Genomic DNA, 13,670 nt, shown 5'->3' with positions numbered 1-13,670 from the left:
CTGTGTGTGATTTATTTATATATATATATATATATGGCTCTGCCAAGAGCTTTAATTTTCACTTATGATACATTTTCTAGAAGTAAAATCCTTCTTACTGCTGTTCACTGTTGAAAGTGTCCCAAACAAGAGCAAAACTACAACAAAATACATTTTGAACCCTCACATGTATTGTATGACCCTAAAATATACAAATATTCTGTGTCTAATTCAGGTCTGACCCCCAATGCTACGCCTGTGTGCTCTGAGCTTTCCCTAACAAGTAAAGTCCAATGTTGATCCTGATCATTAAGTTGAACAGGTGTTATACAAAGTCCAAAGTCTCTTCTCTGATGCAACTGTACTTCATAAGCAATAGTCAAACCTTGTCTTTGCACACCATTCATAATCGGAATTCTGTGCAAATGCGCTGTTGCTTACAATTCCGTTATCATTGGCCAATACTATCCTCCTGTAGATAAATTCACGTGGAACAGGCTATACTTTTGGAACTTTTAAACTAAATGTTGGCATGTACTGTTGAATACATGGTAGACCCTATTTTGAATTATAGAATGTGCAAAAAAGTGGCTTTTATTATTTATTTATTTTTCTTCAGAATAACAAATCATACAGGATGTTTGAAAAGCAGTACAGGTTACATACATTGTGTACGTGTGTGTACGTCCGTGGGCATGTATGTATGCAATAAGCCTTGTAAAAATAGTGGTTTAGTAAATAGTAACAGCAATGCTACGCAAAATGTATTAAATCATTTGGTGAATGCATTTAGTCCACAGGTAGGATGCATAACACTAGAGACCCTATTCATTTAAAAAAAACACTGACTAGGTTTCTGGCATAAAAGAGAAAATATTTTTGTCTTGACCTTCAAGGCTGCATGTTAGAATTATTTGTGTTCTCCATAAATCAATGTTTAAAATGTGATATTAAAATAAACTTCGCTGCATATTAATTCAAGAGTGTAGCTTTGTCTTAGCCTGGTAACCCAGTGAACGGTTATGAAATGGGCCCTAGGTTGAAATAAAAATCATAACAAATGATATTTCAAGTAATATTTTGAATAACAAGTAAGCACATTTTCTCTATAACATGTTTGTGTGTTTCATGAGTGTTTTTACCATATTGTATATCTTGTTTTAATATCCTGCAAATATATGTAAAAATTGTTGTATATTGTAGAGCATTGTTCATATTTAGAGTATTTGTCATTAATTGGCCAATTGTCTTAGATAAGCCTGATCTAATACAAATCTAGTTATAATCCCTGAAGAATGATACAATTACCTTAAAGATGCCTCGCCATACAGTAATATCCACTGTAACAGTAAAACAATGAAATGTACGACAACCCAAACGGTGCCTAACCACCCCACTTATGAGACTCTATTTGGAAGCAAGTACTTACTCAAAAACAGCAAAAAACATTAAATGCAGCAGTTTTTAGCACATTGAATCAAAGTAACTATAATTTCCATCACTAGTTTATAAGATTGAAACTGAACAGTGTTATCAATAGCCATCCAATAAAATTGTGAAATGAATTAACGTTCCTTCGTGGTCCAGCAGTTTGGCCACCAATGGTCATCTATCCACCTGCACATAATTAGACAACATGGAAATGATGGACATTATTAGATTGAACAGTGGAAAATGTAGTTACACTGATTTAGTTATTGTTACTGACATGGAAAAACAACTCTCAACCAACAATGTCAGACAAAGCAGTCATCTAAAGTACTGCAAAATCTATTGAACCTAAATTAATTATAGGTTACTTGTATCACATAGCTTTTTATTTTATTTTAACTAACCATGAAGTAATACATTTGTAAAATAACTGTCCATAAAGATGATACAGTAATTTGATATTGCCCAACATCTGGCCACCCCAAAAATTTTAATGTTAATGAAACATATTTTTTATTTCACCTTTATTTAACCAGGTAGGCTAGTTGAGAACAAGTTCTCATTTGCAACTGCGACCTGGCCAAGATAAAGCATAGCAGTGTGAACAGACAACACAGAGTTACACATGGAGTAAACAATTAGCAAGTCAATAACACAGTAGAAAAAAATGGGCAGTCTATATACAATGTGTGCAAAAGGCATGAGGAGGTAGGCGAATAATACAATTTTGCAGATTAACACTGGAGTGATAAATGATCAGATGGGCATGTACAGGTAGAGATATTGGTGTGCAAAAGAGCAGAAAAGTAAATAAATAAAAACAGTATAAAAACAGTATGGGAATGAGGTAGGTGAAAAAGGGTGAGCTATTTACCTATAGACTATGTACAGCTGCAGCGATCGGTTAGCTGCTCGGATAGCTGATGTTTGAAGTTGGTGAGGGAGATAAAAGTCTCCAACTTCAGCGATTTTTGCAATTCGTTCCAGTCACAGGCAGCAGAGCACTGGAACGAAAGGCGGCCAAATGAGGTGTTGGCTTTAGGGATGATCAGTGAGATACACCTGCTGGAGCGCATGCTACGGATGGGTGTTGCCATCGTGACCAGTGAACTGAGATAAGGCGGAGCTTTACCTAGCATGGACTTGTAGATGACCTGAGCCAGTGGGTCTGGCGACGAATATGTAGTGAGGGCCAGCCGACTAGAGCATACAAGTCGCAGTGGTGGGTGGTATAAGGTGCTTTAGTGACAAAACGGATGGCACTGTGATAGACTGCATCCAGTTTGCTGAGTAGAGTGTTGGAAGCCATTTTGTAGATGACATCGCCGAAGTCGAGGATCGGTAGGATAGTCAGTTTTACTAGGGTAAGCTTGGCAGCGTGAGTGAAGGAGGCTTTGTTGCGGAATAGAAAGCCGACTCTGGATTTGATTTTTGATTGGAGATGTTTGATGTGAGTCTGGAAGGAGAGTTTGCAGTCTAGCCAGACACCTAGGTACTTATAGATGTCCACATATTCAAGGTCGGAACCATCCAGGGTGGTGATGCTAGTCGGGCATGCGGGTGCAGGCAGCGATCGGTTGAAAAGCATGCATTTGGTTTTACTCGCGTTTAAGAGCAGTTGGAGGCCATGGGTTGGAGCGAGCGGTCGCATCGCACTTCGCTCCGCAGGTTGTATAACTTTTTCATTACATTTCATTATAGTACAACAGTTGATTTGTCTAATCTTAGCAATTTCTTCTTAGCTAGCTACATAGCCGTCCTTGTATCAGAGATAATTGCATAATTATCGTATTTCGTCGCCCTAACGTAGCCTTCACTGCTATTCGCCCAGGAGCTAGCAAACGCTAGCAAACGCCCACAGATTAGCATCACTGTAGTGCTATTCACTCAACTGAACGACTTGATTAGTTTAGTGTTAGCTAGCTACATAGCTGTCTTGTTTCCAAGATAATTGTGTAGTTTAGAGTGTGTAGTCTTGGAGTGATTATCTTAATTTACCGAGGTTCGCTAGCCAGCTATTTGTCGTCCTTAACGTAGGAGACTCTGCTAGCTAGCAGCTAACAGCTAGCCAACGTCACCACACACACGTCTACTGAATCGAATTCAACAACCCGGTCGCAGTCACAGGTAGGATCACATTTTCATTTCATTTCATTACAGTACAACGGTTTGATTTGTTTGATCGTAGCTAGCTACATAGCTAGCTACATAGCCGTCTTTGTTTCAAAGATAATTGTGTAGTCTAGAGCGATTTGCTAGGTTAGCTAGCCAGCTATTGTCGTTCTTTAACGCAACGTAACGTAAACAACACTGCTAGCTAGCCAGCTAGCCCCCGAATAGTAGCACTGTAGAAACTATTACACTCAACGGAACGACTTGATTAGTGTAGTGTCAACAACGCAGCTACTGCCAGCTAGCCTACTTCAGCAGTACTGTATCATTTTAATCATTTTAGTCAATAAGATTCTTGCTACGTAAGCTTAACTTTCTGAACATTCGAGACGTGTAGTCCACTTGTCATTCCAATCTCCTTGCATTAGCGTAGCCTCTTCTGTAGCCTGTCAACTATGTGTCTGTCTATCCCTGTTCTCTCCTCTCTGCACAGACCATACAAACGCTCCACACCGCGTGGCCGCGGCCACCCTAATCTAACGACCCACGTGGAGTTCCAGGTCTCCGGTAGCCTCTGGAACTGCCGATCTGCGGCCAACAAGGCAGAGTTCATCTCAGCCTATGCCTCCCTCCAGTCCCTCGACTTCTTGGCACTGACGGAAACATGGATCACCACAGATAACACTGCTACTCCTACTGCTCTCTCCTCGTCCGCCCACGTGTTCTCGCACACCCCGAGAGCTTCTGGTCAGCGGGGTGGTGGCACCGGGATCCTCATCTCTCCCAAGTGGTCTTTCTCTCTTTCTCCCCTTACCCATCTGTCTATCGCCTCCTTTGAATTCCATGCTGTCACAGTTACCAGCCCTTTCAAGCTTAACATCCTTATCATTTATCGCCCTCCAGGTTCCCTTGGAGAGTTCATCAATGAGCTTGATGCCTTGATAAGCTCCTTTCCTGAGGACGGCTCACCTCTCACAGTTCTGGGCGACTTTAACCTCCCCACGTCTACCTTTGACTCATTCCTCTCTGCCTCCTTCTTTCCACTCCTCTCCTCTTTTGACCTCACCCTCTCACCTTCCCCCTACTCACAAGGCAGGCAATACGCTTGACCTCATCTTTACTAGATGCTGTTCTTCCACTAACCTCATTGCAACTCCCCTCCAAGTCTCCGACCACTACCTTGTATCCTTTTCCCTCTCGCTCTCATCCAACACTTCCCACACTGCCCCTACTCGGATGGTATCGCGCCGTCCCAACCTTCGCTCTCTCTCCCCGCTACTCTCTCCTCTTCCATCCTATCATCTCTTCCCTCTGCTCAAACCTTCTCCAACCTATCTCCTGATTCTGCCTCCTCAACCCTCCTCTCCTCCCTTTCTGCATCCTTTGACTCTCTATGTCCCCTATCCTCCAGGCCGGCTCGGTCCTCCCCTCCCGCTCCGTGGCTCGACGACTCATTGCGAGCTCACAGAACAGGGCTCCGGGCAGCCGAGCGGAAATGGAGGAAAACTCGCCTCCCTGCGGACCTGGCATCCTTTCACTCCCTCCCTCTACATTTTCCTCCTCTGTCTCTGCTGCTAAAGCCACTTTCTACCATTCTAAATTCCAAGCATCTGCCTCTAACCCTAGGAAGCTCTTTGCCACCTTCTCCTCCCTCCTCAATCCTCCCCCCCCTCCCTCTCTGCAGATGACTTCGTCAACCATTTTGAAAAGAAGGTCGACGACATCCGATCCTCGTTTGCTAAGTCAAACGACACCGCTGGTTCTGCTCACACTGCCCTACCCTATGCTCTGACCTCTTTCTCCCCTCTCTCTCCAGATGAAATCTCGCGTCTTGTGACGGCCGGCCGCCCAACAACCTGCCCGCTTGACCCTATCCCCTATCCCCTCCTCTCTTCTCCAGACCATTTCCGGAGACCCTTACCTCACCTCGCTCATCAACTCATCCCTGACCGCTGGCTACGTCCCTTCCGTCTTCAAGAGAGCGAGAGTTGCACCCCTTCTGAAAAAACCTACACTCAATCCCTCCGATGTCAACAACTACAGACCAGTATCCCTTCTCTCTTTTCTCTCCAAAACTCTTGAGCGTGCCGTCCTTGGCCAGCTCTACCGCTATCTCTCTCAGAATGACCTTCTTGATCCAAATCAGTCAGGTTTCAAGACTAGTCATTCAACTGAGACTGCTCTTCTCTGTATCACGGAGGCGCTCCGCACTGCTAAAGCTAACTCTCTCTCCTCTGCTCTCATCCTTCTAGACCTATCGGCAGCCTTCGATACTGTGAACCATCAGATCCTCCTCTCCACCCTCTCCGAGTTGGGCATCTCCGGCGCGGCCCACGCTTGATTGCGTCCTACCTGACAGGTCGCTCCTACCAGGTGGCGTGGCGAGAATCTGTCTCCTCACCACGCGCTCTCACCACTGGTGTCCCCCAGGGCTCTGTTCTAGGCCCCTCTTATTCTCGCTATACACCAAGTCACTTGGCTCTGTCATAACCTCACATGGTCTCTCCTATCATTGCTATGCAGACGACACACAATTAATCTTCTCCTTTCCCCTTCTGATGACCAGGTGGCGAATCACATCTCTGCATGTCTGGCAGACATATCAGTGTGGATGACGGATCACCACCTCAAGCTGAACCTCAGCAAGACGGAGCTCCTCTTCCTCCCGGGAAGGACTGCCCGTTCCATGATCTCGCCATCACGGTTGACAACTCCATTGTGTCCTCCTCCCAGAGCGCTAAGAACCTTGGCGTGATCTTGGACAACACCCTCTCGTTCTCAACTAACATCAAGGCGGTAGCCCGTTCCTGTAGGTTCATGCTCTACAACATCCGCAGAGTATGACCCTGCCTCACACAGGAAGCGGCGCAGGTCCTAATCCAGGCACTTGTCATCTCCCGTCTTGATTACTGCAACTCGCTGTTGGCTGGGCTCCCTGCCTGTGCCATTAAACCCCTACAACTCATCCAGAACGCCGCAGCCCGTCTGGTGTTCAACCTTCCCAAGTTCTCTCACGTCACCCCGCTCCTCCGCTCTCTCCACTGGCTTCCAGTTGAAGCTCGCATCCGCTACAAGACCATGGTGCTTGCCTACGGAGCTGTGAGGGGAACGGCACCTCAGTACCTCCAGGCTCTGATCAGGCCCTACACCCAAACAAGGGCACTGCGTTCATCCACCTCTGGCCTGCTCGCCTCCCTACCAGAGGAAGTACAGTTCCCGCTCAGCCCAGTCAAAACTGTTCGCTGCCCTGGCCCCCAATGGTGGAACAAACTCCTCACGACGCCAGGACAGCGGAGTCAATCACCACCTTCCGGAGACACCTGAAACCCCACCTCTTCAAGGAATACCTAGGATAGGGTAAGTAATCCTTCTCACCCCTAAAAAGATTTAGATGCACTATTGTAAAGTGGCTGTTCCACTGGATGTCATAAGGTGTATGCACCAATTTGTAAGTCGCTCTGGATAAGAGCGTCTGCTAAATGACTTAAATGTAAATGTAATGTAAATGGAAGGAGTGCTGTATGGCATTGAAGCTCGTTTGGAGGTTTGATAGCACAGTGTCCAATGACGGGCCGAAAGTATATAGAATGGTGTCGTCTGCGTAGAGGTGGATCAGGGAATCGCCCGCAGCAAGAGCAACATCATTGATATATACAGAGAAAAGAGTCGGCCCGAGAATTGAACCCTGTGGCACCCCATAGAGACTGCCAGAGGACCGGACAGCATGCCCTCCGATTTGACACACTGAACTCTGTATGCAAAGTAATTGGTGAACCAGGCAAGGCAGTCATCCGAAAAACCGAGGCTGTTGAGTCTGCCGATAAGAATTTGGTGATTGACAGAGTCGAAAGCCTTGGCGAGGTCGATGAAGACGGCTGCACAGTACTGTCTTTTATCGATGGCGGTTATGATATCATTTAGTACCTTGAGTGTGGCTGAGGTGCACCCGTGACCGGCTCGGAAACCAGATTGCACAGCGGAGAAGGTACGGTGGGATTCGAGATGGTCAGTGACCTGTTTGTTGACTTGATATGTGCTGATTGTGTTGTAAGCAAACAATGTTTTTTAGTGTATATGTGATTGATAAGTGCCTTGTTCTGTTCTCTGGCATACTGTAACTCAGATTTCCTTGCATGTTTATTATCATACTAACATTGCTTGTCTTATAGAGTAACCAAGGAAACCTTTGGACTATGGTGAATGATCACACAGAATCTCTCATATTGGGGTCAGCCATGTTCTCAATGTTTTGAGAACAGCAAAACCAAAATCTACAATAATTTGGCTAGTATTTACACATACTTGTAGAACTCATTATGAATACATTTATGTGTAATTTACTATCAACTTTCTGAAGCAACACCTAACCTAATTGATTTAGTGTATTTGTGTGATTGAAGACTGTCTTACCTTGCTATTTCCTTTTAACCCCATTACAGCCACTCCATTGCCATTAGTATTGCCATCTGTATACTTGTATACCATTGCCATCTGTATACCTCTGGCCCTTCTTTGGACACTGTGTTAACTAACCTCCAGACGAGCTTCAATACCATACAATTCTCCTTCCGTGGCCTCCAACTGCTCTTAAATGCAAGTGAAACTAAATGCATGCTCTTCAACCGATCGCCAGCAATCACTACTCTGGACGGTTCTGACTCAGAATATGTGGACAACTACAAATACCTAGGTGTCTGGTTAGACTATGAACTCTCCTTCCAGACTCACATTAAGCATCTTCAATCGAAAATTAAATCTAGAATTCGCTTCCTATTTCGCAACAAAGCATCCTTCACTCATGCTGCCAAAAATACCCTTGTAAAACTGACTATCCTGCCGATCCTTGACTTCGGCGATGTTATTTACAAAATAGCCTCCAACACTCTACTCAGCAAATTGGATGCACTCTTTCACAGTGCCATCTGTTTTGTCACCAAAGCCCCATATACTACCCACTATTGCGACCTGTATGCTCTTGTTGGCTGGCCCTCGCTTCAAATTCGTCGCCAAACCCACTGGCTCCAGGTCATCTATAAGGCCTTGCTAGGTAAAGCCCTGTTTTATCTTAGCTCACTGGTCACCATAGCAGCACCCACCTGTAGCACGCGCTCCAGCAGGTATATTTCACTGGTCACCCCCAAAGCCCATTCCCCCTTTGGCCGCCTTTCCTTCCAGTTCTCTGCTGCCAATGATTGGAACGAATTACACAAATCATTTAAGCTGGAGACCCATATCTCCCTCACTAACTTTAAGCACCAGCTGTCAGAGCAGCTCACAGATCACTGAACCTGCCCATCTGTAAATAGCCCATCTGTAAATAGCCCATCTGTAAATAGCCCATCCAACTACCTCATCCCCATACTGTTGATTTTTTTTTTTTGCTCCTTTGCACCCCAGTATCTCTACTTGCACATTCATATTTTGCACATCTATCATTCCAGTGTTTAATTGCTAAATTGTCATTATTTCACCACTATGGCCTATTTATTGTCTACCTCCCTTATCTTACCTCATTTGCACACACTGTATATATATACTTTTTCTCTATCGTGTTATTGACTGTATGTTTGTTTATTCCATGTGTAACTTTGTGTTGTTTGTGTCGCACTGCTTTGCTTTTATCTTGGCCAGGTAGCAGTTGTAAATGCGAACTTGTTCCCAACTAGCTTACCTGGTTACAATAAAGGTGAAATTAAATTAGCTGAAGAAAAACAGAGGAAGATGTCAGTAGATGTTTGAATGTATAGCTACAATACAATTCTACAGTGTCTCGTGTGGCTCAGTTGGTAGAGCTTGGCACTTGCAACACCAGGGTTGTGGATTCGATTCCTACGGGGGACCAGTACTAGAAATGGTATATCCTTACTACTTACTGTAAGTCGCTCTGGATAAGAGCATCTGTAAAATGTTACATTATAAAACGCAGCCTTTTTAGTTTGTTTTGTGTACATTGTATGTCCGTCACAGAAAAGCAACGTTCCTTGAGGCAACACCTAACTTCACGTACTGTCATTTGTTTAGTTGTGGCATTACAGACTTTGTTGCCTTACCATACTCTATAAAGTGTTCACTCCAGAAAATGCCACTCCATTGCCAGTAGCTGGAAAAACACAATCTAAAGTTTCAGTACATTGAAAAAACATAATTATCTGTGACTTTCAAAAGTAATTTTAAATAAATGTATTCGGTGCAACCACTCTCTTCAGAAGAGGATCATGTAATGAGTGTCTTAAATAGGCCTTATTTTTCAGAACCAAAAAGTATATCTAAACACAGTAAATGCTTGACTGTTACATAGGGTGTCTTTACAATTGGATGAACAGTTAGTTTTGATATAAAAGCATCATGTTGTCCTTACAACTAGTGTCAAAAGTATGTTATACGTAACAATTTGACAATTTATGTTGATAAATGACATGTATACAGACCGAGGGAGAGGCTGTGATACTAACCTGTAGTTTTCAAGCCAGGAATCACTTTGATGTGCAAAGAGAAAAATACATAGAAATGTTATAATGCATATGGATTTAGGCCGTAGTTCCCACCTTTCATAGCAGTACCGTTGATTAATCTTTTCTTAACATTTAACAAAAAAAAAAAATTGAATTGATATAAATCAAGACCTACCAATTGTCCCTCTTTTGTGCAGAACAAACAGGACCACCGAAATCAAGATCAGAACTACAATAATGGTGATGACTGCCCCAATGACTACAGCAGTGCCACTACTGCAATCACAACATTCTCCATCTGCAAAACAAAAGGCAGAGTATTTATAAAAAGCAACAATATGTAACCAGAATCTAATTTCAGTTTCATTCCTGCTTCACTTGCAAAGCTGTTTTTAGTATGCTGTTCGGTTAAAATTAAGATTGTTTCCTGTGTCAATAACACTAAACCATATTAACCATCAATAACAACACTAAACCAATTAGCCATACTTTACCCCATTTTACCACAATTGGCTTCTTCAAAGTTCTATGGTCGACATAACATTCATAAGTTTCCTTATCTGCCTCTGGGATCTGGACACTCATCCTGATCTGGTAAGTGTCATCATCATTGGGTAGGACACCTGTAGACTGCACTCCATCATGTTCGGTCAATGGAACACCATTCTTCTTAATTTGCATAATCACATCTTTGGGATAGAAACCTGTGGCCATGCAGGTCAGTCGGACATGTCCTGCAGTTTTGGCCTTTTTAGCAAATGCATAGACCCTTGGAGGGGCTAAAGAGGGAATAAACGGAGAACATTAATATTATTTCTGATCTCACATGTACAAATGGTCGTTTTTGTTAACCATTTGTTAGGCTATACTATTTAAGTACTCACAATCAGCCCTACTGAATTCTTTGTCCTCATATTTCATGAATTTGGAAAGCCAGTCCACACACTCCTTCTCCAGGTAGCCCTTGGTGTACTGGTTGAGGATCTGGACCCCGTCCCACTTCCTCTTAGTCGGCTGAGCTTGAAAAACTGGGGCCACCCACTGCATATTGGCATCATCAAAGGCCAGGAAGTCGTCACCATCGTAGCTGTACTGGTCTGTGCCCTTTATGAATTTCAATGTGCCGTCACTCTGTTGGTCAATCTCACAGCCATGTTTCCACTGAAGGATATGCACATCTGAGAGGAAAAACAAATGAAAAAGATGGTCAATGATGACAATATACATGGATAACTAATGACCTACAATTTTAAAAGATTAACGGTGAGTGTAGGACAAATTGCAGGTGATCCCTCACCAGTGTTGTTGTGCATCATGCGCTTCATCAAGATATCGACATTAACTTTGAACCACTGCTCCTTGCTCTTGCGTGACTGAGTGCCTTTATCCCAGTAGTCTGCTGGCAGCTTCTCCCTCATCCAGGCCTGTTTGGGAATCTTCTTCTTTGCCACACTGTCATAGTAATCAATCTGTTGGTTGTTCATCAGACCCATGGCAGTGAACTCATGGATACCAGGCAATTCTAGTGGCTTTGACAGGGCAGTGTAGATGTAATTCAGGGAGTAGATGTCTGTAGGGAAAACATTTTTAACATTGAGATAATTTGTCTGAATCTGCCTTCTCTCCATGTTACTCAGACTATGCTGTAAAACATGAATAGGAAATGACTGCATGTTAAATATTTATCTATATCATAGATCTGTAACGGCCAACAAAATAATGTATTCAATTAATAGTGTCAGAGTGGCCTTGCATGATGTTGTCTAAATGGTAGGTGGCGTATCAATAACAAATAAGCCCAAACTCATGCATTAGTGAGAAGTGGGACACGTTCTGCAACTTAGAAATCAACCTATTTCATATTAATATATTGAAGAGATACTTTGCGATTTTGGGACATGAAGCACTTTATCTACTTCCCCAAAGTCAGGTGATCAAATGTTTATGGCTCTGTGTCCAGAATGAAGGAAGTTAGCATTGGCTTGTGAAACTACCTCTAACGTTAGTGCAACTGCTAAATAGCGTTAGCGCAATGACTAACAATCTTTGGGTCCAGCTAGTTAGCATTGGCTCTCAAAAGTACCACTAACTTCCTTCATACTGGACGCATATACCTAAAAAAATGGTATCCACAAGTTCATCTGACTCTGGGGAAGTAGATAAAGGGCTTCATTGACAAAATCTTGAAAGAGCCCTTTAACACAACCCGAACTCAAGTAGTTCGGACCTCTTGGTGTAATGATTAAGGTGTTTGCTTGACAGCTGCTAGATCCAGCTTTGAGTCCCGGTCGGGGCTATCTCCCGGATTCTCTACCATATCAAGAAAATAAATCATATGTATTTCCTTTGTTCCTGTATTGTTCTTTAGTTTTTGTATAATCGTATTATAAAACTTTATGACCGTCCTTGTCTATCAGTGAGTGTTTTAATTGTTTTGTTAGTTGTCAAGATATGTTGTTGTTTTTGCACCCCAGGATGAGTAACGTTAGCTGCTGCTAAACAAATAAACGTGTGTACAATTGCAGTAGTCATTATCAGTATATAGACTACTGTATAATTGCAAACACATGACAAACATAAAATCTTCTTGGCACATGTTTTACTTTGTGATTTAAAAAAAGGAGATAATGCTATGCCTTGTTGGTCTAAGCAAAGTTTTTTTTTTTTAAGCTCAATAATGTATGTAATGTTTCATTACAAATGTGTGTTGTTATTGCACCGTTACTGGTCTGTAGGTGCGCAATAGCTTTCCAGTAACCGATACAATGGATGGAGAAACGTAAAGTTCGACTACAAATGCAAAAATGCAATTACAACAAGTAGACTATTGTGCTAATAGACCACAGCAGTATATATGGTAAGCGAGTTTAAAAGTAATATTGTTTTATTATTCTTTTGCCACGCCTGGCTGTAAACGTTTACTTTCACTTTTGATATCGAGTACACAACTTACCGCTTTGGCTCAGGCAAATACATTCTAGTGAAAAATATAAAACAAAAAACATCAAATTAGGTCTATACATCTTGCTAATTAAACTACAGCCGTTTTCTTAAGCTATATCCCCGTTTTAAAAGTATATGTCGATGGAAAGCCCCTTCACAAATATCTGTTGCCTTCCTTCTTCTGTGTTTTTTTTTTTTTGGCTGACTACAACCCAAATGGGTGTTTTGCCGCCGCCAACTGGACCGGTTGAAACCAAAACAAGGTCAAAAGAAAACCCATAGGTGATAGGGAAACTAACCTAATCCACCCAAATAAAAATGCTACATTGACAAAACAAAACTCACACTACGTCCTTCTTTCAATTCTCCATATCTCCCTTCTCAGGCTCTAGGACCTGAGAGGGTGGTACGGCTTGTAACAATATTCCATGTAATTTCTTCGCAGAATCTTTCAACCCCAGGAACTGTTCTGCCGCTTCCACAATGATTTTTGTCTTCCTGGACCTTTTCTCCACCTTGGCAGAGCCATTTATCATCATATCTATAAACATCCACCTTCCTAACTTTTTAAATACCTTGGTCCTGCTGGTGAAAGGAAACCCCTGCAGTGAAGGCCTATCCACAACCATTTTTCTCTTCAAGTGCACCATTCAAACCCTCAACCCTTTTAACAGCTGCTGCATATGAAATGCCCTGACATGATCAGATATGAAAAGCCAACTGACATTTACTCCTGAGGTGCTGACTTGTGGC

General features: G+C 42.8%; 1 protein-coding gene across 1 annotated transcript; it reads right to left on the bottom strand.

Moving 5' to 3' along the window:
* Positions 1-567: 567 nt before the first annotated feature.
* LOC118399338 (major histocompatibility complex class I-related gene protein-like) lies at positions 568-13,132 on the bottom strand. The gene is made up of 8 exons (XM_035795346.2): positions 12,928-13,132; positions 11,272-11,544; positions 10,859-11,152; positions 10,469-10,753; positions 10,150-10,272; positions 9,975-9,998; positions 9,573-9,622; positions 568-1,596 (listed from the first exon to the last, which is right to left on the bottom strand). Exons 1-7 carry the CDS (start codon positions 12,995-12,997, stop codon positions 9,579-9,581), a joined length of 1,113 nt encoding a protein of 370 aa, XP_035651239.1. The 5' UTR covers positions 12,998-13,132; the 3' UTR covers positions 568-1,596; positions 9,573-9,578.
* Positions 13,133-13,670: the final 538 nt, after the last annotated feature.

The sequence above is a fragment of the Oncorhynchus keta genome, chromosome 20 (genome assembly GCF_023373465.1).
Source record: "Oncorhynchus keta strain PuntledgeMale-10-30-2019 chromosome 20, Oket_V2, whole genome shotgun sequence".
In the NCBI taxonomy this organism is placed as follows: Eukaryota; Metazoa; Chordata; class Actinopteri; order Salmoniformes; family Salmonidae; genus Oncorhynchus; species Oncorhynchus keta.
This window is presented reverse-complemented; position numbering and strand designations above follow the sequence as displayed.

What these genes read in the sequence shown, in the direction of transcription:
- LOC118399338 (XM_035795346.2), bottom strand. Translation starts at nt 12,997, where the DNA reads ATGTATAGACCTAATTTGATGTTTTTTGTTTTATATTTTTCACTAGAA. An exon ending in GCACAAAAGAGGGACAATTG is followed by an intron (nt 9,999 to 10,149) that starts GTAGGTCTTGAT and finishes TGCACATCAAAG; the next exon opens with TGATTCCTGGCTTGAAAACT. An exon ending in TCCTGGCTTGAAAACTACAG is followed by an intron (nt 9,623 to 9,974) that starts GTTAGTATCACA and finishes GTGTTTTTCCAG; the next exon opens with CTACTGGCAATGGAGTGGCA.